Here is a 27,486-nt window from a genome sequence, read left to right as displayed (position 1 = left end):
AACCACAAACAATTAATTTTATTTTGTAGAAATAATCTTCCAAAATTATAATAGCTTTCCAAATTCCAATTGAAGCTTCATTCATCATCATAATCCGACGAGGTAACATCATCCTCTTTTGCCAGCTTTGAGCTTGTCACTGGCTTCAGTCCCTAACACAACCAAAACACATTATATGCATATTGTATAGTTTTTTTTGGTCCAAATAATGCATATAACAATTTACAAACTTTTTTAGGTTGAGTATACTAATTCTAATTTGACAATACTTTGAATACAATAAAAATCATGCATTTACAAATGTTGAAATAATAAGGGATCCAAGTGAAATTAAAAAAAAAATGGAATTAATTCAACAAAGAATTCATGTTTACCGCTAAGAATATTTCAAGAGCTTCTTCTTTTGAGTGGGTGTTGATGATTTTGAGTGCTTCATCCTGCAACAAGAATTTCAATTTAATAATATACGGTAAAAAGATTGGAAAAAAAAATGTAACAAGTAAAACGAATAGGAAAAATAAAAAGTCGAACCCTTGCTAACTTTAATTCATCTTTTGATAAAGTTTTAGGTTCAGCATCAAGAGAAGAGTTTCTTTCAAGCTTAGGAGGAAGAGGCATTGGTGTTAATACTGACTTCTCAGTTGTGTCATTATTCTTTTTCTCTATAGCACGATCCTTCATTTTCAGATGCAGAAATACTCTATCTCGCACACACAAAGCTATAAACACAAATACACCTGACTTAAAGTGTTGAAGACCTATAAATAAATAAATAAATAAATAAAACAAAATAAATATTAAATAAATAAAAGAAACTAAATAGCTAGAGGGAATAAGGGATATTAAGACACAAGTTAGTGTTTTTATTATTTTTACAAAGTTGGACGCAAAGTGTGTAATATGGAAAAATAGCAAAAAACGGGGCATCTTTGACTAGAATTATGAAGAGGGCGGTGAAGAGTGTGTGAGATGGCTGAATGAACAGCTGTGATAAGAATAAAACAAATAACGTGACAGTCATGATGAGAAAGAAATAAAAATGAATATACTAACAACAGAGATAACATGTGAATATAGGCTTCATGGACTCTAATATCGCATGAAACCACATGCCCTAGTATAGGACAAAGAAAAGGTTGCCTTTTTTTATGACAGTTATACCATTATCATTAAACATTTAAACGTACGTACTTCACAGAAAATAAGAAAGACAAATTACTCTTTTTGAAGTTTGAATTTACTTCATTTATCTATTCTTTAATTCTTACATGTTACTCCCTCTAGTCCTTATTATAAGAGAAGTTTGACTTTTTAGATTCATTGTAAAACTAATGTATCTAGACTATAATATTGTCCAGATACATTAATTTTACATAGAATCTGAAAACGAAAACTTCTCTTATAATAAGGACTGAATGGAGTAATCCGTCCCATTTTATAAGAGTTACTTTGACTAAATGACACTATTCATTTATCTTCCTTTGACCATATTTTTTTTAATAATATATAGATATGAATATTAGCATATAAGATCTTGTTTGATTTGTTTTAATGAGTATTTTCAAAATATCGAGTTTTTATAATTTTTACTTATAGAGAATTAAATATATTAGTGATTCAAATTGTGTGATGGCATACGTGCATTAGTCAAACTAGCTCTTATATTTTGGGACGGATGTAGTACAATGATAAATGATCTATTTTTTTAAAAAAATTGTCCTAAAATAAATGGCTGTTTTCAATTTTCAATGCAACTAGTTAAAAACCCATGCGTATGCACGAGACGCGCCTTCGGCGAGTTATATTGCGTGGGGGCGTTAGGTCGTAATGGGTGTTCGGCGTGTTGAACGCGCCTTCGGGGTGTTAATAAGTTGGTTTAAAAAAAAAAGTGAATTTGTAAAATACATACAATGAGTTGAATGAAATTATAGTATTATATTTAAGCGAGACAATAATGAATGTTATATTTTATAAAAAAGTTTATAAATAATATAAAAATGTTAATTTTTAACTCAAATAAAATTGGGGATTGAATAAGAGCAATTAAATATATATCAAATATCGGATAAACATAGTTTTCTGAAAAAATGATGGATTCAAATTTAGTTTCATCGATTGGTATCAAGATAAACCAACAACACTAATAAGTACTTGGGCAAAAATTTGAATAATTTTACTGTTTTGAAGAAGATGGTTACTTGGGCAAAATTTTTTAAGTAATAAGTACTGCAGCAATAAAAAAAGTACTGTTACATTAAATTTATGCATATACACCAAAAAATCTTATATTTAGGCCAATGCATAGTGATTTTTTTTGTCGACAGTCATAACATATCGTATAATATAAAGCGATAAGATAGTATATCACACAGTCACGAAACATAGCTTATCATACAACATATCATCATATTAGCTCGTCGGAGTACAAATTCGGATAACTTAATAAGTTGCAAAATGAAATTAAACAGGGTAAATACTAAACATACATATTGATCATAAAGTTGGTTCACTTATAAAATGCAGAACAACAAAATTATAACCTCCAATTCCTCCTCACATTGTCCCTCTAATTGTGACGTTGAAGAGTGACAATGAGTTCAAATGTATCTGGAAATAGCTGAAATATCAAGTTGTCACCGGCTCCTGGCCTTTGAGTAAGCATGTAAGCATACCAGCCGTCGCCAATATGTTTTTCGAATGCTCCAACATCCTGTGATCTGGTAGAAGTATGAACAACACATCGATGATGAAAATCCATATCTTCCGAGATTAAGTCAACATGGGTTGCTCTTGAAAGGACACCTCTTGAAAAAGCATTTGGAAAGTGCTGCGATATTCAAAGTACTTCATAAGACTTAGTAGAAAGTTATTTTCAATAGTCATGATTAAATAACAACAAACATTAAATAACTTGTAGGTATTACCAAAACTTGTTTCTTGGAAAGATTTGTCATTGCTCTGGAAACAGTTTTATTCCATTCAATTGGTTGTTGACCAACATCTACAGGCTCTGGAGCAGGTTCATTTTGACCAACTTCTTGAGACTCATCAGCATGTTCACCTTCTTCAACTCCATCCTTAAAATAAATAGTATGTAACAGAATATTAATTTTGGAAAACATATTGAAATTTCTCACCAAGTTAAATGAAATATTAATAGTGTACATTACCAATACTACGGTTCTCTCATCAGCTTCATCATCATTTAAGCCTTCTTCAAAAATTTCAGTGGATGCATGGGATTGATCATCAAATGATTCAATGAAAGTCAATGAAAACTTATTGTTTGTAATTTTATATTCTAGACGCACTTTCGTTGGTCTTTCAAATCCAAATGTATAGGAAACCTCATTTCCATACATAACTTTATCAGTATCGTTGAATCGAAAATACACAGGTACTGATCTATCATTCCACACAATCCTACCATAGTCAAGGCGATGCAATTCCCTTTCCCATTGTTGATAGAAATCAATTGGGATGTGAATGTATCTCTAAATTCGAAAAAAACCTTAGTTATTAATTTTTTTTTTTGCATAACATCAATTAATATATATACAGTTTATAATCAAGTGGGATGTACCTGAAAGGGATTGATGATAGTTTCGAATGTTGTCGGCCTATTATGATTATCGATAGTTCCAATCACTGTCATTTGGAACTCATTGTTGACAATTTTATAATCCAAAATAACTTTAGTGGGTTTTTCAAAACCAAACATTTGAGCTACCATATGCGCATAATACATGAAACTTTCCTCATCGGTTAAACATAAACGTACTGTTGATGACTTATGAGTTGTGGTTATCCTGGCATCTTGTTTTTTGAGCAGTTCATATTTCCATTCATCAAAGAAACTCCTTGGTATTTCAATTTTTCCCTAAATTTGATAGGAGTTATTGATTTTAAAATGATGGTTTAAAAATATATGAAACAATATAAAAAGTAAAGTACATAAATTGAATGGTATACCTCATCAGGGGAAATAAGTGTTTCAAATTTGTTGTTCCTTTGGTTTTCATTTCTGATATAAAGAGTTCATCATCGTCAGTTAAAATTGTTTGACGGCAACATATATTAAACTAATTTAATGGTAACCATAAGATACAATCTCTCCACAATTGATACAACATATCAACCAGTTACATATGAGAAACATATTTTGAAGATTTTCATATAGAACATATAAAACCATAGCTTGAAAACAGATTTCATTGAAAAAGACCACAAATTTTGAAGTTTTTGAAGCATGCAAGTTTATATTTTGATGCGTGAAAAAGGTAAATTAGTTGAGAAAGTTTAGGTTTTTACCTGTTTGAAGAAGGTTCCATGGCAGATCTGAACGGTTGGGTGAATCCTCGAAGGCGATGGTCGCAGATCGAATGGCTGGAGATGAAGGAAGACAGTGGTTTTTTCGTTTACAGAGGAAGACAGCGGTTTTTTCATGAAAAAGTTGACTTAATGAAGTTGGTAGTATATTCTTGTTGTCCTTTTCGTTAAAAGAGCATATCTATAGGAAGATATTGTTTTATTGAAAAAAGATAATTTTGTATTGTATATGTTTATGGTAAAGTGAGAAAGTAAGAAGGATTGAGAAGTATAAATTTGGCCAATAAGAGATTGGTCCCACAGGTTGGTCTAAATGTTTATATACTTTATCCATTTGTAATTAGAAGTAAAATTCAATTTTTCAGATTAATTGAAAAACTAATGTATTTGGTCTATATTATAGACCAAATACATCAATTATTGAATGAATCTCAAAAGTAGAATTTTTCTTATAAATCAGGATATAGAGGGAGTATGAGCGAAAATATTTTGGATATCAGAGCAAAATATGTTTGATTCTTTCTTCGGTCTTATATACAATAAAAGTTTTAGTTTTTACGGTTATGGGATAAATAAAAGAAACTAAATAGCTAGAGGAAATAAGGGATATTAAGACACAAGTTAGTGTTTTTATTATTTTTACCAAAGTTGGACGCAAAGTGTGTAATATGGAAAAATAGCAAAAAATGGGGCATCTTTGGCTAGAATTATGAAGAGGGCGGTGAAGAGTGTGTGAGAAGGCTGAATGAACAGCTGTGATAAGAATAAAACAAATAACGTGACAGTCATGATGAGAAAGAAATAGAAACGAAAATACTAACAACAGAGATAACATGTGAATATAGGCTAGAATTATGAAGAGGGCGGTGAAGAGTGTGTGAGATGGCTGAATGAACAGCTCTGATAAGAATAAAACAAATAACGTGACAGTCATGATGAGAAAGAAATAGAAACGAAAATACTAACAACAGAGATAACATGTGAATATAGGCTTCATAGACTCTAATATCGCATGAAATCACATGCCCTAGTATAGGACAAATAAAAGGTTGCCTTTTTTTATGACAGTTATACCATTATCATTAAACATTTAAACGTACGTACTTCACAGAAAATAAGAAAGACAAGTTACTCTTTTTGAAGTTTGAATTTACTTCATTTATCTATTCTTTAATTATATTCTTACATGTTACTCCCTCTAGTCCTTATTATAAGAGAAGTTTGACTTTTTAGATTCATTGTAAAACTAATGTATCTAGACTATAATATTGTCCAGATACATTAATTTTACAATGAATCTGAAAACGAAAACTTCTCTTATAATAAGGACTGAAGGGAGTACTCTGTCCTATTTTATAAGAGTTACTTTGACTAAATGACATTATTCATTTATCTTCCTTTGACCATATTTTTTTTTAATAATATATAGATATAAATATTAGAATATAAGATCTTGTTTGATTTGTTTTGATGAGTATTTTCAAAATATCAAGTTTTTATAATTTTTACTAATAGAGAATTAAAGATATTGTGATTCAAATTGTGTGTTGTCATACGTGCATTAGTCAAAATAACTCTTATATTTTGGGACGGAGGTAGTACAATGATAAATGATCTATTTTTTAAAAAAAATTGTCCTAAAATAAATCACTGTTTGCAATTTCCAATGCATTATTAATTATTATTTTTAATTCTACCCTCTAATACTGTTACTTTGCATCATTTCCAATTCAATATATTCAACTTGCACTTATTGTAATCGAAAATCCACATTAATACTCTTTCTGCCCCAAATTATATGAAAAAAAAAAACAAAAATCATATTTTTTAAGAAAAAGTAAAATATGATAATTTGAAGGCTTAAATATGCAAAAGGTCCTTGCACTTATGGGTCATTTGAGTTTTAGTCCCTACATTTTAAAATCCTTTCATTTTGCCACTGCACTTTCATTTTACTTTAAAAAATGGTCCCTGAACCCATTTTTTTGTTGAAGTGGCACATTTTTTTTATGATGTGTCAATTTTATTTTACTTTTAAAAAATTACTTATTTAAGGGTATTTTGATCGATTCACTGCAAAATTAAATGAGTCATCAACTCTAAAGTCCAGTCAACAGTGACAGATCAGCAAAAATGTGTCATTTCAACAAAAAAAAAAAGGCCTGGGGACCATTTTTAAATTAAATGAAAGTGCAGTGGCAAAATGAAATGTTTTTAAAATGCAGGGACTAAAACTCAAATGATTCGTAAGTGCATGGACCTTTTGCATATTTAACCCTAATTTGAAATATGTTTTTGTGGGTTTTTCTTGAAATAAGTTGCATAAGAAGATGTAAAAGCAAGTCTTATTGGTTGTTATTGAGAAAAGAGGAGAGAGAGAAAAATTAAATTCAATTTGCATATAATTTTATGAGATTAAGGAAAAATATTATTCTTGAAAATGATTTTTTCCTTATAATTTGGGATAAAAAAATGAGATTTTTTCTTTTATAATTTGGGACAGAGGGAGTGTAATTGACAAGGGTACTTAGTAAAAACATCTCTCTCTCTTTCTCTCTCTCTCTCTCTCTCTCTCTCTCTCTCTCTCTCTCCTCTCTCTCTCTCTCTCTCTCTCTCTCTCTCTCTCTCTCTCTCTCTCTCTCTCTCTCTCTCTCTCTCTCTCTCTCTCTCTCTCTCTCTCTCTCTCTCTCTCTCTCTCTCTCTCTCTCTCTCTCTCTCTCTCTCTCTCATCTATACTTTTTTCTTAATCCGTGTGAAATAGTCAAATGGGTTGTGGGATGGAGATATAAGAGGAATTGATGTTAAATATTGGTTTATCAGCTGTGTCATTGTTCTTCTCTACAACTTGATCCATCATATTAAGATGCAGAGAGAAGTTATCTCTCTCTCTCACACACAAAAAGTCACAAATACATTTGACTTAAAGTTTTGAAGGCCTATAAATAAATAAATAAAACAAAATAAATAAATAAATAAAAGAAAATACTCAATTATTAGTGTTTTTATTTTTTTGACCAAAATTGGACGCAAAGTGTGTAATATGGAAAAATAGCAAAAAATGGGGCATTTTTAATCTGACTAGAATTATGAAGAGGGTGGTGAAGAGCGTGCGATATGGATGGATGAACAATTGTGATAAGAAGAAAACAAACAACGTGGCAAACATGTAGAAGAAGAAACAAAAAATGGGTACAAATGACATAGGCAATAAGTGAATATAAGCTCCATAGACGCTAATATAACATGAAACAACATGCACAATAGAAGATAAACAAAAGGTTACCGATTTTTTTATGGCACTTACACTATTATAAAAGTTTAAAAACCGCTTCCAAGATAAAAGTTTTCTTAATGTCTTACTAAGTTCCTAAAACGGTACTTTAAATTTAGTTTCCAAAAACTAAGAATCCCTAGATATAAAATTAAATGCATACTTAGATTCGTGGTGAAAATGACAAAATCATGGATGAGCCATTGCAATTTTTGTGAAAGATATTCTTTCTTTCTTTGGTGGATACAACATTATTAACGTGAGTACTTGACATAAAATAAGAAACGAAGTTAAGTTTGGAATTTCTTAAGAAAGACTAATTTGATCATGTTAGTCTTTTTTGTTAGAACTTTTGTTGGGGTCTGCTACAAATACTTGAACAAGAAGAACATGAAGAACATGATGAGCATTGCACATAAATTCCAAAGCGTGTATCACACTAAACTTTAGGTTCGATTCGCCCCCACCAGTTTATGTAAACCGGATGCAAAAGGGTTAACCGGCGAATCCCCTTCAGGATACTTTGGAAACCTTGACATGGATTGCACATACATATCAAGCATATCGATCAATGATATTTTACGGAATAAAGTTCCCTCAATTACTCTCGTGCACTAGAGAAATGAAGAAATGATTTAGATATTTTAAGCAGAATTTCTAACTCATGGGAACATGATTTTCTGATGTGTTTTCTGCCTCCTAAGTGTCTCTATTTATAGAGAAACTTATGTCAAATGATGAAGGGATACAACCTTTGAAAGACTTTCAAAAAAGTAAATTTGAATTTCAAATTAACCATCGCAACCTTTCAAATATATTTTGGAAAATCTCAAACATTTTTGTCAATTTTTTATGCGATTTGATTTTTAGTGCTTTTTAACATTGACATGCTGGAGTTGTGTTACATTTTTGCCTTTTGAGTATAATTCAAATTGTATTTTTCAAACCAAATAATAACTGGAAAATATCTTCCATTCGGCTGGGTTCAGATTCAATTTTTCAAACCACTGGAAAGCAGAACACAAACCTGATAAATTAATCATGTTCCTTCTTAACCATGATAAAGATGTTTTTCATGTTACCAAAATCTAAGACAAATTTAGATTTCATGTAAAATTAATTGGTATTTACATTTAAACTAAATGATACTAATTAATTTTAGTTAGCTTTAAAAAACATTAATTTTGCAATTGTAAAAGTTCAAAACTAAATGACACTCTCTCCACTTTTATCAATAAACAATAACTAATAAAAATTATTTGTACATCTTCCCATAAAACTTATTTCCAGAAAAATACAGAAACACAAACAGTACTTCAAATTATTATTATTTGGTTTTTCATAAGTGTGATTTTTGTTTTTTCCCTTATAATTTAGTACGGATGGAGTATAATGATTTATCTAGTTGATATATTCCATAAAGAAAAACACATAATTAACGAACATATGGAAAAATGTTCGTGCAAGCCTGAGAGATTAAAGAAAAATGTTAGCAATAGATTTTTTAATTTACATTTTAACACATTTACTTTATGTTGATTAAAATTTATATGGGTTAAAGAAACTTTCATGCTAAACAAGGCTAATGTTACGGTGGACCACCTTCACAAATCGAATATGAATTTTACAAAATTTACTATTGGATTGAAAGTTTATATCGTATAGATCATCCATAAATTTTTTAATTTTTTTTAAAATCATTTGATATGTTATTGAGACCCATCAAGATTTACGTTATTTAATAAACCGTTAATCTTGATGTGTCTCAATAACATATCAAATGATTTCAATTTTTCAAAATTTTTCTATGGATGATTTATATGATCTAAATTTTCAATCCAACGGTAGATTTTATAAAATTCGTATTCGTTATAATGTTATTCATGACTGGTCCACCATAGACCACTTGATGAAGTGGTCCATATTAGAATTTACCGGCTAAACAATGTCCTCAGGGTATTTCTTCAACATACAAAAAAAAAATAATAATATTGGAAATATAACTTTTTACAGTTTTAAGGTATTAACAAGAGTTTTGAGACAAAATTTCCTTATTAATATTCTTAACTAGTGTCTCGGGAGCACTGTTTAACATTTTTCTTAGAACAAATGTATATTTGAAACATATAATTTTATAGTATTAAGATACATATGAATGGACCAAGATTTGCAGTAAATAAACAATGCGGTAATACGCAATAATGATTCCTGTCCATTGGTTTTACATCAAACGGTTAAAATACATTTACATCAAAATGATCATAATCGTTCATTTAAATCGGAAGGTTGCTGCTGTAAGCAGGTAATCTGTTTCCCATATGAATGTTAGTCAATAAAATAAAGTGTGTTGAGATGTGATTATTTTTTTTAAAGCAATGAGATGTGACATCTTAAAGAATGTGTTTCTATCACTTTTATAGGTTTGGAATAAAACTCAATTGATTTAGCTAGCTAAAACTTTCAAATTTCAATTTAAATCTAGCAAAGGCAAGAAGATATTACATAGAAAATATGTCAAATATAAGATTTCCAGAATCCAGCCAACTCAATAACATTTTTCAATTGAAACCACAAATAATTAATTTTATTTTGTATTAGTAATCTTCCAAATTATAATAGCTTTCCAAATTCCAATTGAAGCTTCATTCATCATCATAATCCGACGAGGTAACATCATCCTCTTTTGCCAACTTTGAGCTTGTCACTGGCTTCAATCCCTAACACAACCAAAACACAATATATGCGTATATATTGTATAGTTTTTTTTTTTTTTGGTTGAAAGAATGCATATAACAATTCACCAACTTTTTTAGGTTGAGTATACTAATTCTAATTTGACAATACATTGAATACAATAAAAATAATGCATTTACAAATGTTGAAATAATGCAATGTTTGTTAGATCTTGTTGCATTTGGAAAACTTTTGAAAAATTAAACATAAGGGATCCAAGTGGAATTAAAAATAAAATGGAATTAATTAAACAAAGAATTCATGTTTACCACTAAGAATATTTCGAGAGCTTCTTCTTTTGAGTGAGAGTTAATGATTTTCAGTGCTTCCGTCTACAGCAAGATTTCCAATTTAATTATCAATATATTGAAAAAAAAAATGTAACAAGTAAAAGGAATTGGAAAAATAAAAATAAAAAATCAAACCCTTGCTAAGTTTAATTCATCTTCTGATAAAGTTTTGGGTTGAGCATCAAGAGAATAATTTCTTTCAAGCTTAGGAGGAAGAGGCATTGGTGTTAATATTAGTTTCTCAGTTGTGTCATTGTTCTTCTTCTGCAGCATGATCCTTCATTTTCAGATGCAGATATAATCTATCTCTCTCACACACACAAAGCTAGAAACACAAATACACCTGACTTAAAGTGTTGAGCACCTATAAATAAATAAAACAAAATAAATAATAAATAAATAAGAGAAACTAAATAGCTAGAGGGAATAAGGGATATTAAGACACAAGTTAGTGTTTTTATTTTTTTTACCAAAATTGGATGCAAAGTGTGTAATATGGAAAAATAGCAAAAAATGTGGCATCTTTGACTAGAATTATGAAGAGGGTGGTGAAGAATATGTGAGATGGATGAATGAACAGCTGTGATAAGAATAAACAAATAGCGTGGCAGACATGATGAGAAAGACGTAGAAACGAATTTACTAATAGCAGAGGTAACATATGAATATAGGCGTTATAAACTCTAATATCGCATGAAACCATAGGCCTTATAGTATAGGACAAACAAAAGGTTACATTTTTTATGGCAGTTATACCAATTATTAGACGTAAGTACTTCACATAAAATAAGGAAGATAAGTTACTCTTTTAGAAGTTTGAATTTGCTTCATTTATTTGTTCAATTTGTCTTACAATGAGTGATTTATTTTTTTAAAAAAAAATTGTCCTAAATTAAATGACTGTTTTCAATTTCCAATGCAATATTAATAATTATTTTTTCAATTCTACCCTCTAATTAATATTACTTGCATCATATTTTCAATTCAATATATTCCACTTTGCACTTATTGTAATCGCAAATTCACCAATACTTGACAAGGATACTTTAGTAAAAACATCTCTCTCTCTCTCTCTCTCTCTCTCTCTCTCTCTCTCTCTCTTATTTATACATTTTTCTTAATCCTCGTGAAATAGTCAAATGGGTCGTGAGATGGAGGTAAAATATTGGTTTATGTGTTGTATCATTTTTCTTCTATATAACGTGATCCATCATATCCAGATGCAGAGAGAAGCTATCTCTCTCACACACAGTCACAAATATATTTGACTTAAAGTTTTGAAGCCCTATAAATAGAAGAAAATATTCCATAATTAGTGTTTATTTTTTTATTAAAATTGAACGCAAAGTGTGTAATATGAAAAAATAGCAAAAATTGGGGTATCTTAATCTAACTAGAATTATGAAGAGGGTGGTGAATATTGTGTAAGATGGATGAATAGTTGTGATAAGAAGAAAACAAATAACGTGGCAGACATGAAGAAGAAAAAACAAAAATGGATATACAAATGGCAGAGGCAACAATTGAATATAGGCTCCATAAACTCTAATATCGCATGAATTGAAACAACATGCACAACACAAAGACAAACAAAAAGGTTACCGTTTTTCTAATGACACTTACACCATTATTATTAGACGTAAGTACTTCAAAGAAAATAAGGAAGAAAGTTATTCTTTTAGAAGTTTGAATTTGTTCCATTTATCTACTTTTTCTGTTCTATAATAAGTGATCTATTTATGAAACTATTGTTTTAAAATAAGTGACAGTTTTCAATTTCCAATGCAATATTAATTTTTTTCTTTCAATTTTTTTCTCTAATTAAATACTCTCTCCGGTCATTTTTATAAGAAACACTTTGAAAAAATCGCACAGACTATATAAGCTAAGTTTTCTCATTAATAATTCTAAAATTTTATGTTTTATTCCAAAACTCACCCTGAACTAGCATGAGAAATAGGTTTTCTCATTATTTGATTTTATTTAACAAGGATACAAATCAAATTGTGTATTTAATAAAGAATAAATTTAAAGAGTGTTTCTTATAAAAATGACCTTTTTTTTTTAAAGTGTTCCTTATGAAAATGACCAATTTAACTAAATTTTGTTTTATGTGAACATCTATTTTAATAAATTATTAAAGAAAAATATATCTGAAAATATACTTAATAAAAAAAGGATACATATAACTAAAATTTAGGAGGAGAACACATCCCTTTTTATTTTTAGACACAAAAATTCAAATTTACTATATTTCTAGGGACGAAAAACTTATATTTAATTATAAATTTAATTTTATAATATATTTCAGGTATGTGAAGATGCAATTCAAACTAAGGAAACCACTTCTATATTTAAAGACAACACTTGTTGGTTAAAAAAACATTATTAAAAAAAAAAACACTTTAGACAACTGTTGAAAAGCTTTTCCTAAAACATCAAATTATAGGTTAAATTATACTTTTGACATCCTAACTTTCATAAATTTGCGATTTTGACTTCTAAATTTTTTAAATTGCACTTTTGCCTCCTAACTTTAGCCTCCTTTTTTGAAAAAAGGCTTTATTATTTTACGACCGTCTTCGAGAGAAATTGAATTCTACCACTTGAGGTTAGATAGTCAAATTTTTGGCACTAAGTTTATACTCTCTCTGGCAGATATTAATTGATCTGTTTGACCATGTCACACTGTTTAAGAAAAATGTAATAATTTTGTCAAAAAAAAAAAAGAAAAATGTAATAATTAAATAGAGAGAATACGACTTTTATTTACTTGTTCTTAAAAAGTCGTAAAAATAGCAATAATTAGAGAATTTTTTTTTTTATTAGAGAATACTCCATTTGTAATATATTACATTGAAAGTTGAGTATGTCGAATATTTTGAGACAAATTTTTATTCTATTTCCGTCACTTATTTTGAGACGGATAGAGTAACTTAATAAGAATAGCTTTAAAAGGAATATTTAATTAAATTTCTTAAACGTATATAATAAAAATAATGCTTAATTAAATTATTTATTTACTCAAATAAGTCCTGCAGTTTACTATTGAATTTTTTTGTTTACATTTGTTGTTTTTCTGGAATTAATGTTGACTTATCCTAACAGAAGAATAGAATCTAGTATATTGGAAAGCATGTTCGTGCAAGCCTGACCAAAAACATGTCTTCAAGTCCTCGTACTCTTCCCTTGTTGCCACTGCCCAAGGCGGCAAATTTATATTCCAAGAATATTCTAAGAATATTTTCTTCATTTCTTGATATTGTCACTGTTGTGATTTGTGAATAGGAGGGAAGAGAAAGCTTCTATCATTGAACCATTGGTTCATAATTTCATTGATTAATGGCTTAATGCTACTGTCACTTATCATAACAACAGTATGTATTGGATCACCCCATTTTGTGTAAACCGTTCAACCTTTTTAAACTTCATCATAGTGTGGTTCAAGAGTTTCATTGGAACATTGATATATTGATTTGAACATATATGGAGAGTCCTCCTTCTCCTTCTTGTGTCATTGTTGCTTGTGATGCGACAAGGGACCGCAATGAGCACGATATCAAGCTCGTTATTGATCATGTTCGTGCAAGGGGTATCATTCTCTCTTCTGGTGATAGGTTGCTCGTCCTCTGCATCTTGCATAAGGTGTCTCACCCAAGTAGGTGTTATATATTACTACTCTGTCTAGTATTATATATTTAGAAATAGGACAAATTTTTACCGAAGTATCTTATTTATCGATAACTTAATCAATTGATCGATAATGAATATATGGTGCATACATGAAGCATGGACACAGACAATGACACGTCGATACCTATAATAATTTGAAAAAATGACATAATTCAATGTAATTATAAGTGTCGGTGTCCGACACCACCGCGTATCCGACACTGGGACATGCCTAATATGAAGAGTGTTTGTGCTTCATATACTAGTCCATATAAAAATGAAGATAACAAAGATAACTAATCTGACTTACTCTTAACTAACTATTAACAAATTTTATATGTAACACAAATTAATAGCAGCATTACTACAGATACTGCTACATTCTTTGATTAACTAAATTTCGGTTATGTAGCTAGTTTGGTTCATAATTAGAAGGTATTCGACGAAAAAGGCAGAAGAAAAATGAAAAGTAGATAAATTTTCACTTCAATATGATGTCGATTAGATAATTCTCATTACATGTCTGTTTTCTGTAACTTGCTTTGGATTAACAGTGGGATACCAGACATTAGCATCTCCTGAATATTTTGCCGGCACCAACTTTCGTGCAATGGAGGAAGAAGTCAGAAAAAAAGTGCATGTTTATGCAAATGAGCTTTTATCAAGTCTTGAAGATTTTGAAACTCAAGGGGTATATATTATGCTTAATCATGCAGATGACAAACATATGTAAAATGTGAGGATTATTTTAAATCTTTTGACACTAATATTACAGTTATACTTGTATGTTCAGGTTACTGTCGACATTCAAGTCACCGCAGGTTTTCCAATTAGACAGATTATTTTACAAGAGGTTAAAAATTATAATGCATCTTGGATTGTACTAGATAGGTATTAGTAATTATATGATTTTGTTTTCTTCTTCTGACTTTCCTTCTATGAAGCACGGACACAGACACGAACATCGAACATTACATGGACGCTACCGCGTGTTAGACACCGGGACACGCCTAATCCGAGGAGTCTCCGTGTTTCATAGGTTTCCTTATTGTTTGTCTGATGATTTTCAATTTTATTGGACAAATTTGAACAGACACCTTCGGCGCGACATGAGGTACCACCTTAACAAGATACCATGTAAGGTAGCACTGGTTAAAGATGATTTGTCTGTGGATATATGGAGATCTCAAAATGCACCTGACATAAAGATCACAGAAACAAAACCTGTATTTTCTTTGTCCAAGTTTGTATCATTATCAGATTGCCATAGCATGCAAGACATTGAGCATTCAATTATATCTTGCAAAAGTTATCCACATTCTATAGCCTCTTCTGATAGCTCTGGCACTATTAAGAGCTATTCAATGCATTCATATGCCAACAGTTCATTACATTCTGGATCATCTTCTAAACATGAAAGATCAGGTCAGGATCTCCTGTCTTGATTTTTTAACCTTATATAAGCATTTCACGTGCACTATATATCCGCATTCATTCTTTTGCGGTGTTATAAAAATTTAAGGCTTAAAAGCAATTTTGGTCACTGTATTTTGTTTCATATTCGATTTTGGTTCCCTAATTTAGTAATTTATACAAATTCAGCCTCAAAATACATAGGTGGAGAAAATATCAGACATTTTAAAAATCGCGGGACTAAAAGTGCATTGAAGACAAAATTTAATTATTGTGCACATTGTAAAAGTTATTATGCATATGTTTAATCATATCTCTATATAGTTTGGTATTGAAGTTAGTTCATTCATTGTAATGAATGTGAGCAGTGTTTTAAAAACTGGACCGGACTGGTTGGTCGAATTGGTCCGACCGGGAACCGGAGGGGTAGCCGGTTTGATTGACTATTGAATCGGTTATGCAGTTGAACAACAAGACTCGAACACGCGCGCTGAAGTTATAGGAAAAGCTATTTCTCCACTACACCAAAGCTTCACTTGTGATATTAAACGCCTTTTAATTAATATATTTAAAAGTAAATTTTTTTCCCTCTTCAACTCAAACTCGGTGTGATTTATTAGGTGTCATAGTTTTGTTATATAGACAGATATATTCAACTGAGTTATCCGGTTTAGTCATGTGGTTCGACCAGTGACCCAGTTGTTCGACCAATGAACTAGTGACCTAGTACCCTCACTGGTTCGATATCCGATCCAGTTTTTAAAACACTTAATGTGAGTTCTAATTGTCATCCAGGTACAATAAGCACCAAAGGAGAATATAGAAATCTCACAACATCTCAGATTGGTCAAAAGCAAAACCAATGTGTCTTTCTACCAAAATCGTCAGGTGCACCGATTCTATGTGTTGGTTGTGGAATAAGGACAGAGTTATCAATCAAGGAGTCAAATAGGTTTACCTATTCTGAAATACAGCTTGCAACAAATGAATTTTCAAAGGATAACTTAATAGGTGAAGGTGGATATGGTCATGTATATAAGGGTGTGCTTAAAGATGGACAACAAATTGCTGCAAAAGTAAGGAAACAAGAAAGTGCACAAGGGTTTTCTGAATTTCATTCAGAAGTTTATGTCTTGAGTTTTGCTAGACACAAGAATATAGTGATGCTGTTAGGTTACTGTTGCAAAGAAAATAAAAATATTCTTATATATGAATATATTTGTAATAAGTCTCTTCATTGGCATTTATTTGGTAAGTGCCATATATATGTTTTTTTTTATCTTATGCTTTAAGTCTAACAAATGAATTTTAAATCTTACTATAAAGTTTTTTTTTTTAATAATTTGTTTTGTAGAAAATAGTGAAACAGTTCTTGATTGGCCTCAAAGATATGGTATTGCACTTGGGACTGCAAAGGGATTGCGTTTTCTACATGAGGAATGTAGAGGTGGTCCTGTTATTCATAGGGACATGCGACCAAGCAATATACTTCTCACTCATGATTTTGTTCCCATGGTACGGTAGAAAATATATACTATAGTATATGCCTGCTTCATTCTCCTTTAGTTCTATATATTTCATACAATGATTTACTTAGATATATAATGCTAATCTAAGGCAGAAAATAATGGATGGTAGACTTCATTTCTCCGTGCACAACTGTGGAGACTAATCTCCTTAGAGATCAATCTCTGAACCAAATGATTAAGGGATTCAAAATAAGTATACACATATTGAAAAATTCATACAAAAAAATTGGAAACAATGAGTATATTTAGCTAAAACAAACCAAGTTAAGAGATTAATGAGTTTCGAGATAACCCGAGTTCAAATTCTAACCAGAACAATTTGTGGCCAAGTTTTATTACTTATCTCTCTACATAACTCTGAATTATTATGACCTGTTCCCCCTAGGTTAAAGTCTTAAAGACCAAAAACTAGTTGTAATTATCTAGAACAATTAAATAGTAGGGGAATATCTAATTAAGTGATGCATTGTGAATTCATGATGTAGTTGGGTGACTTTGGCCTTGCCAAATGGAATACTGGTGATGATACTCTTCAAACAAGGATAATGGGAACATTTGGGTAAGAAATTATTTGTTCAAGCTTTTAATTATTACCAACAATTGGTTCTGATTATATCCTTAATGATGTTGTTGTTTATGTAGATACCTTGCTCCTGAGTATGCTGAAGATGGCATTGTTTCTGAAGGAACAGATGTGTATTCTTATGGGGTCACTTTGTTACAATTGATATCAGGACGCCAAGTAGGCAATTTCAATAATCCAGATCAGCAACAACAATCTCTCCGACAATGGGTAATATAAATATTAATTTAATGTGTAAACACTACGATTTGATTACATGTATGTGTAAAAATAGATGGATATTGTCGGTGTATAGCAATTAATTTGTATAGATAATTTAATCGTTTATATACATGGACACACATTTAGGCTGAACCAATCATTGAGAAGTTGGCTTTACAAGAACTGATCGATCCTCGTTTGGGAGAATCATATGATACATATGAATTATACCTTATGGCTAAAGCAGCTTATTTCTGTATGCAAAGGAAGCCTGAGATGCGTCCATCAATGAGAGAGGTAATTAATTATCTTCATTTCATTAGCTAACTTTGCATCATTCATTTCATTCTAAGTGAGATTTTTAATAATTATTACTAATTTGTTGGTTCAGGTTGTGCGGTTTCTTGAGGGAGAAAGTTATCAATTCCAGACCCTGGAATTGGAAGGTCAATTTGTACCAAACCATAACATTTGATCAGAGTTTTCATCTGGTCATCAATATATATGTTGATGTTGGTTAATTTTGTCAATGCTATAGCTTATTTGTTTGTAGTCATTCATGAACCATTTTTATGTTTCTCCCTTTCAGAGATTTTAGTTTTTGTTTCTCCCTTGTTTGTGCTTGGGAGATTATTAGCTTGTAAGTTGTAAATTAAGACTTATAAGATAGATATGAGAAATAATAGATAAACTGTCAATTTACTCTTTTATTTAACAATAATCTTATTATGTTTAAGATCATGCCACATTTTGTATGTTGTAAGTTGTAGACCATTTGTGGGATTGTTGTGGTTCCTAAGGTGTCAGTTTAGGGACAGGGAAAAACACGTGACGAATTTCAAAATTCATTATAATACATTCTTTCATATCGTGTGTTTGATTGTTTAGGGTGCCATCATAGTTAAGATGTCAGACATCGTAGTGAATTAGTGATGCCAAGTGATCACTATTGCACTTACTATCCAAATAAAGAGAAGAATTATAGTATACTAGAACATGTCAATAATTTAACAAAAACATTCGAGACTGGTGGTACAGTCATACCTATCAGACTACCAAAAAACATGGGAACGAGACTTCACCTCGAATCCTTGATCTGACCTTAAACAAGTAAAACAGCATTAATACAGCCATCATTTTCCGGGTTGTTGGTAACTTGGGCATATTTACCTGCATTCATGGCAAGCAAAAATCCAATGCATCAATATCAGTTAAAATTTCAACCATAACAGCGAAAATACAAGTAAAAAATAATCTTACCCCACACAACTTTCCCTGCAGGTGTAACCAAACCAAGCTTGCTAACATTCACCTGAAATTACAGTAAGCACAGGAAAATATCAGTTAATGATAATGATTCATAGTGAACCGCATTCCAGTAGGACGAATAAACCGCTCATACTTTGGAGGTTTTCTGGTAAAACCAGGACCAACAAATGTAGCTTTGGTAACCATTCTCTTCCTACTAACAAGTACTTGAAACTAACAATAACTGATTTCAATAAATGATTTCAAGTACTTGAAACTAACAATAACTGATTTCAATCATGTGGCATCAAGATCATATTAGCAGAAACAATAAATGTAATACTTACTCTTTCTTTTACCAGTATGGACCACTTTAAACATTTCATCTTCAGCCACAGGACGTACTTAAGGAAATGAAAAGTCACACATACACTTCATAACTCAAAAGAGGAAGATGTCTCCTGAATTACTCACACTAGAAAACACAACACAATTGGAAGATATCTCCTGGTAAAATTTGCGCTACCTGGAGATATCTCCCGATAAATGGGGGGATTCTGATCAAATTAGAGGGGGCGAAGAGCAACCATCATCGAACACCGATTTCTAAAGGGGAAAAAAACATACATAATGGGAATCAGAACCAAATTAAAGTATTGAATGCAATCTCACCTTATTTTGAAGAAGCTAAATTAGCCCACCCAAATTGGCACCAGAGAGAATCGAACCTCAAACCTCAAGAGGAGCACACTCCCAGGTCCCAAGCCAATACCAATGCATCAACCCAAGTGGGTTAATGCAATCTCACCTTAGGTAGAGGAACATCCCATTTACCAGCTTTCTCCTTCTTCTTTTGCTTAATGGTGTTGCTGAGAATCTAAAAATAGAAAATACCCCCACATTACTTCTTCAAAGAGCATGCAAGAGAATCAAAGGCCAAAATCGTATTTCAATGTTGCACGATGACATACCTTTGCTCGGGTTGTGTTTTCACGGTCCAGAAGATATGCAGGAACAGCTCCTTCCTGAACATTATCATCAGCCTTGCGTCGAGATGCTGATTATTCATGAATGGCCAAACTGTTGACAGACAAAGATAGAAATTATTCTCTCTTACATTTGACGGAACCAACAAATCCACATCGATGAAAACCTACTGTACTAATTATTATCTAACATCAACCAAAAACTCTAAACAAAAATATTCCAGATTAAAGAAATCAAACACAAACTTTTATATTGACATAAACAGTACACACATGCAATGTAACAAGAAGATAAAGTGACAGCAAAAAAACTCACGTCTTCTTCATCTGCGCCTTTTCAGCATAATTTTTCTTGGCAATGATCTTACCCCTAATGCCCAAAGTCTGTTTCACTCAATTAAACAGAATAAACAGCTTCAAATTAGAGTAATCAAATTAGTGATTTATAATGAAATCTTAAACAAATAATTAAAGGGAAATCAAACTCACCATTGTGTTTCTTGAAACTCAACTTCAATTCAATAGCATTAAAAGAATATAATTTTAATCATTGATCGATAAAAGCATAACACTAGAAAATTCTAAAAATAATGAATGAAAATTTCTTACACGGTTTGTAGCGGACGAGGAACAACTCCGCCTGCCTTTGGCGGCAAGCTTTTGGGTTTTACGGTGAATGCGAGTTGTTTCTGTTACCGGCAGTGAATGATGGTCGGGCCTACCAGCTTATTTTAGCTTATATAAGTTAAAAGCTCTTTTTGTTAACAGTTTTTAAAGAAGAGTTTATAGTTTATTTTACTAGCTTATAGCTTATTTTTCAAAAGTTATTTCAAGTTATAGCTTATAGCTTATATTTTTTCTTCCAATTTTACCCCTATCATCTTACTTGAAACCAAATATAAGCTATAAGCTAATAAGCTACTTGAAATAGCTTTGAAAAATAAGATATAAACTAGTAAAATAAGTTTTAAGTTCATTTTTAAAAACTGTTATTAAATAGTTTTTAAAATAAGCTATGACTCTCTTTGGAAAGGTCAATAAACTAACTTATAGCTTTTAGCTGTGGTGGGATTCTTTCTTAACATATAGATGAAATCTGTGGGCGGAACCACATCTGTGTCCTCATTCACTTAGTTTACTTGCTTCACTTAGTGTACTTGCTGCCATCTTTTGTTTGGTGGAGCTCTCCAATTGGTGCAAGGAGAGGTCCAATAAAATTGATGCAGACTGAATCATTGCAACCATATGGAAGCTTCTAGTTGCCAACATTCAAATATGTCAAGGGCTAATTGGATGAAGACTAACATGTTGGCAAAATACAATTGGAGATGATTCAAATATGGTGAGTAGCAATTGGCCAAATGGATTAGGGTTTTGCAACTCTTTGCTAATTACTCCCTCCGGTCCTTTTTATAAGGAACAATTTGGAAAAAAAATTTGGTCCTTTTTATAAGAAACAATCATTAAATTTATTCTTACAATTCCATTTTTACCCTTATTAAATTGTATCCATTCCAAAGTTATGCATTAATTAGAGTGATATATTCCCTAAGGATAAATTAATACACCAAGGTTAGTTTTGGAATAGATTGTAAAATTTTAGAATTTTTATTAAGAAAGATAAGGTTTCTTGGTATGTGTGTTTTTTCCAAATTGTTCCTTATAATAAGGACCGGAGGGAGTATTTAAAATATTTCATTACATTTATAAAAAATAAAAAAAAAATAAAAAAAATAAAAAAACTCTACAAAAATAAGAGTTGCAATGGTAATTATTTAAAAATGTAACCATAGTATAAGTATATACGATAATATAGCAATGTGCTTGAACATATAATAATTAGCTCTCATTAGTCATTCCTAATTTAACGTTGAACCAGAAGCTATAGTGTTCTCAATCTTTTGGAATCCTTTACTTTCTCTCTCTTTGGTCTCCATGAATTTTGCAGCAACCATGAACATTGAGGTGAAATTGCACATTTTCCGGTGATTATAGACATGTAGGTATAGTAATCAACAAAATAATTAAAAAAAAAATAAAAAAATTATGATGAATAGATCAGATTTACAACAATTTGCAGCATCATCTTCATCTCATTTTCGTAACCGTTTTCCAAAATCATTTTCTCTTCGTAAGAAAGTACCATGGTGGTACCAAATACTTCATCCACGTTCAAAGTTCATTGCACAATGGAACCTTACATTCCTCTATGCATGTCTATTTGCTCTTTTTTTGGATCCTCTTTATTTCTATATTCCGATTACCGGAGACAAAGCTTGTATGCAGACGGATTTGGTTCTCGGTGTGGTTGTCACGTTCTTGCGTACCGTGGCTGATCTATTCTTCTTGTTTCATGTGGTTCTTAAGTTTCGTACCGCGTTCAATTCTCCTACCTCTCATGTTTATGGTCGGAAAGAACTTATTAGTGATCCGACTGAGATTGCCCGGAGATATCTCAAGCATGATTTTGTTATTGATCTTCTCGCCACCCTTCCTTTACCTCAGGTTAGTTCGGGGAAAATCGTCAAAATAATACATGTTAATTATGATTTACAATTTGTTGTGTTTACTTATAAGTAAATTGACCAGTTAGTCCTTAAATTTGTTAGCACCTCTATCAAAAGAGTTCAAGACTGTCGCAAATTGCAAATACATTCTTGAAATTGTAAATTATCTTTCAAAATAATCACTCAGTTTCTATCGTTAGAAGTTATGATGTGACACATTAATTGCATTGCGGTCCCTCTGCATTGATACTACATCGATGTATGCAATGTGACTCGTTTGGTACATAATCTCTAACGAAAAATTAACGAAGTTACTATTGTGAATGACATTTTAAAATTTCGGCAACATTTTTGTCGATTCAAAAATTTGAGATATATTTGAATATGATGTTTACAATTTGGAAGGCTAATTTGCATATTCACTCGTTTAGTTATTGAGGAGCAATAACCTTTAACCTTAAATTAGTTGCATGACAGTAATATTATTACATATGATTTATTTTGTCTGCAACCTTCATTTTCAGATCGTTATTTGGTTTATAGTTCCGGCTACAAAAAATTCAACGGCAGCTCATGTAAACCACACATTGTCGCTAATCGTTCTCATTCAGTACATTCCTAGATTGTTTCAGATTTTTCCTTTACAACGCCGAATCTTGAAGACTAGCGGGCTTATAGCAAAAACTGCTTTGGCAGGAGCATTATACAATCTCGGTTTCTACATGCTCGCCAGCCATGTAATTAATCAATAGTTTCAAAACCAAATTAACAAAATTTAATTACTATAATGTTTATGATAATAATTAACTTGTGTTTTGTGATTTATTATGTTTGTCAGTGCAGGTTTTAGGAGCAACATGGTATGTGACTTCTATTCAAAGACAATATGAATGTTGGAGAATAATGTGCAAGAAGGAAATGAATAGAACACATTCTCCTACTTGTAATCCTGATTTTCTTGATTGTACTTCTCTTACTAACCAAGCAAGACAAGCTTGGTTTCGACGAACTCGAGTCCTAACTAATTGTGATGCACTCAATGATAAAAACATATTTCAGTTTGGAATGTTTGCTGATGCTTTTACTGATCATGTTTCTTCCTCAAAATTCATACAAAAATATTTTTACTGCCTTTGGTGGGGTTTGAAAAATCTAAGGTTTATTCTACTCTCATGTTTTTACCTATTTTGCTTATATTTGATTTCCTTAAATTATTTGAAGAATCACCTCATAACTTATTCTAAACTATGTGTTTGATAATGTGCAGTTCCTATGGACAAAACATTCAAACTAGTACTTATAGTGGTGAAACATTATTTTGTAGTTTCATTTGCATAGCAGGACTTATTCTGTTTGCACATCTCATTGGTAACATGCAGGTATTGTAATTTTACCAAACACTACAAATTCAATCAGCTAGCTTATTCGATATAAGCTAAAAGTTAGCTTATAAGTCATTCGCTATAAGCTAGTTTATCAGCTATCCACTATTTCTTTTTTACCAAGCAGAGCCTGTAGTCTTTTCTGATAAAATATTAACAATGTTTCTTGATTTGATATTTACATAAAATTAAAGAATTATCTGCAATCTTCGACCGCAAGACTTGAAGAGTGGAGACTTAGGCAAAAAGATACAGAAGAATGGATGAATCATCGTCAACTTCCTCCAGAACTGCAGGAACGCGTTCGTCGCTTTGTTCAGTACAAATGGCTTGCCACTAGAGGTGTTGACGAAGAAGCCATTTTGAAATCCTTGCCTGTTGACCTTCGCCGCCAGATTCAAAGGCATCTCTGTCTTGATATTGTTCGCCGAGTATGTCTCTTGTTATTAGTTCAAAATGTGTATATATTCATCTTAAAAAACAGTTAAGCTAACTATTAACTTGTGAAGCAAGTAACCACAATTATACATTGATATCTTTAATCTTCACAAGAATACTGCTACTAGTCTTGATATCGAGAATGTTAATTGCGTCAAGGGGTACAATGAGACTTATATAGCCGATGCGAACGACTAACTAGTGTAACTAACTTTTACATCAAATTAATAATTGTTGTCATGTTCAGGTACCTTTTTTCGGGCAAATGGATGATCAACTTCTAGATGCTATATGCGAACGGCTAGTTTCATCATTGAACACGAAAGACTCATATATAGTTAGAGAAGGTGATCCAGTTAGAGAGATGCTTTTTATCATCAGAGGAAGTATAGAAAGTTCTACAACAGATGGTGGTAGAACAGGATTCTACAATTCAATCACACTAAAACCGGGCGATTTTTGTGGCGAAGAATTGCTAACATGGGCTTTAATGCCAGCATCTAGTCTTAGCCTTCCATCTTCTACAAGAACTGTAAAGTCAATAACTGAAGTTGAAGCATTTGCACTTAGAGCAGAAGATCTCAAATTTGTGTCGAGCCAATTTAAGCGCCTTCATAGCAAGAAACTTCAACATGCTTTCAGATACTATTCTCATCAGTGGAGAGCTTGGGGGGCTTCTTTTATACAAGCGGCGTGGAGGCGTCACCGCAAGCGACAATTGGCAATGGAGTTGTTGGAAAAAGAGAACTTGCTTTATGATGAGAGTGGTGGAGGAGAAAGTTCCATGGGAATGGAAGAGGATAGTGCTAGCCATGGACAAAATTTTGGGGCTACATTTTTGGCTTCAAAATTTGCTGCTAACACTAGGAAAGGAGCAGTTAAAAAGGTTGCAATAATTCCTGATAGTAGCAGTTTGAAGATGCCTAAGATGTTTAAGCCAACAGAGCCTGATTTCTCAACATTTCACGAAGATTAATTAGTTCAAGTCTCATGATGACCCAATTAAGACTTGAGATAAAAGCTTAATTTGTATCTAACTAGTTGTACAAAAGGTATAATTTTTAGTTCAGTAGTTTTTCAAAGTTATACTACATGTAATTAAGATCAAGTTTTTTTTTTTGACAAAATTAAGATCAAGTTATTGATATTGATGTTGTAGAAGTGGCCATATTAGAATTTTCCAATTAAAAATTTCATAACATGCAATGGGATGGATAGAAATAGAGGTAAATTTTAATATGGGACACTTCACAAGTAGTCTATTGTATTTAAAAATATTACAAATTTTAACAATACGTTGTTGTTTGAAAGTATAAGATAATGATCATCTTTATTTTTACGATAGAGATAATGATATAATTCGTATTGAACGGATGTCAATCATGCCACTGTTTTAGCAGTAAAGATGAAAATACTCATCAACTTTTATTTCTAAAGAGTACTATATATTATCCATCATTAAAATTTCTAATGATTTAATTATCAAAAAAAATTCTAATGATTTGAGCACCGGGTTCATAGTGGATCACTTATGAAATGGTCGCACAACCATGATTGAGTGATTAACTTTAGATCAGATGTTATGCAGCATAATCTATAAGCATGATCAGATTGGATGATTGAGATTTAGATATCAAAATTTTTAGAATGAATGGATATCATTTATTTTTAGTCAAAAAAAAAAACACATGATTATTATTCATTTATTTTCTCTTTTAGATTGTCAGCTCCAAATTCGTACGAAGCATATGTTTCGATGGGCGACAAATAGGTTTAGAATCACGGTGGAAATCACGGCAAGGCAGAAAACACTATAAGTTTTTTTTTTTTTGATTAGTAGTCTACTCTAATGACTATAAATTTTACAGGGGTAAATAAGTGAAGTGTCCCTACTAACTGAGCATAATATATGCGATATCCTACTAACTTAAGTGAAGTGTCACAGGGGTTCAAATGTCGGCTCCTATATGCGATATCCCTACTAACTGAATTAAACTTATACGAACTATTACTAGCTTTTCTTTTTCACGGCCAAAGGTTCCCTAAATGCACCGTACAACCAAATATGCTATAAATCATGCTTGCAGGAATCACATTCAATATTCAAGAAAAAAGTTGTTAAATAAAATAGGAAATCCATCACATTCTTATTAAGTTCGTAGAAAGCTAATCTGGACAGAACAACTTCTTACTTAATGCATCTATATCTATACCAGTTGTTAAGATATTAACATCTAATTCAATTCCATTGAAAGGGCTTAAGCTTAATGGCTTATGAATGCATCACAGTGATATTTGCGTTCAAACCCCAAATTTTTTGTTATAACGCGAGCGAGACATCACAATTATAGTCCCACACTTACCTTCAATTAAAGAAATGATTAAAATCGAACGTCTGACCTGACCATATACTTAAAGGACTAAGACTCTTACCATTTGGATCAATTTATTAATATTTTGTTGATATTTTGGTACACCTCTAATCTATATATATTCCTAGATAGTTATCTTAATGTTTATCTAAACCCTAATCCACTTAAACCAATCAAATTTTTTCATTTAGCCATGTCATCCAATACATCCAATTAAATCATTCTATTATGCCATGGTTGAAGTGTTTTCGCAACTTTTATGCAACTTTTCATTCAATTACCTTCATTCATGCAACTTTTATGCTTCTTTTTATTTGTCTAAATTATGTGATTATTTGTTACCATTGTTTTGTAATATTTCCTTTTTGCAGATGATGGGTGACCATCATTCTTCTTCTTCTTCTTCATAATTTTTGTTTTAATCTCTTTCTTTTAATGGTTTTGGTATTTTTGTGATGAATACACCCATGGATTTTTTATTTCAAAACTAAATACTTCACATTAATTTGTGTTATTTCTCTGTTCATATGAT

General features: G+C 31.4%; 3 protein-coding genes and 1 pseudogene across 3 annotated transcripts; 2 read left to right on the top strand and 2 right to left on the bottom strand.

Annotated features, from left to right (window-relative positions):
* Positions 1-77: 77 nt before the first annotated feature.
* On the bottom strand, positions 78-681 carry LOC123905158. The gene is made up of 3 exons (XM_045954792.1): positions 532-681; positions 375-437; positions 78-152 (listed from the first exon to the last, which is right to left on the bottom strand). The coding sequence occupies exons 1-3, from the start codon at positions 679-681 to the stop codon at positions 78-80; spliced, it is 288 nt and encodes a 95-aa protein (XP_045810748.1).
* Positions 682-15,404: 14,723 nt separating this feature from the next.
* Positions 15,405-18,768, top strand: LOC123905157 (serine/threonine-protein kinase CDG1-like). Its single transcript, XM_045954791.1, has 7 exons — positions 15,405-15,720; positions 16,504-16,959; positions 17,063-17,223; positions 17,723-17,796; positions 17,880-18,030; positions 18,169-18,318; positions 18,413-18,768. Exons 1-7 carry the CDS (start codon positions 15,405-15,407, stop codon positions 18,494-18,496), a joined length of 1,392 nt encoding a protein of 463 aa, XP_045810747.1. The 3' UTR covers positions 18,497-18,768.
* A 620-nt stretch (positions 18,769-19,388) lies between these two features.
* LOC123909360 lies at positions 19,389-20,939 on the bottom strand (annotated as a pseudogene).
* Positions 20,940-22,304: 1,365 nt separating this feature from the next.
* Positions 22,305-25,558, top strand: LOC123905156 (probable cyclic nucleotide-gated ion channel 16). The gene is made up of 6 exons (XM_045954790.1): positions 22,305-22,760; positions 23,287-23,499; positions 23,606-23,919; positions 24,030-24,141; positions 24,339-24,575; positions 24,830-25,558. Exons 1-6 carry the CDS (start codon positions 22,305-22,307, stop codon positions 25,556-25,558), a joined length of 2,061 nt encoding a protein of 686 aa, XP_045810746.1.
* Positions 25,559-27,486: the final 1,928 nt, after the last annotated feature.

This window comes from Trifolium pratense, linkage group LG2 (assembly GCF_020283565.1).
Source record: "Trifolium pratense cultivar HEN17-A07 linkage group LG2, ARS_RC_1.1, whole genome shotgun sequence".
Classification (NCBI taxonomy): Eukaryota; Viridiplantae; Streptophyta; class Magnoliopsida; order Fabales; family Fabaceae; genus Trifolium; species Trifolium pratense.
The sequence above is the reverse complement of the archived record's forward strand: the minus strand, read 5'-3'. Positions and strand labels throughout refer to the sequence as shown.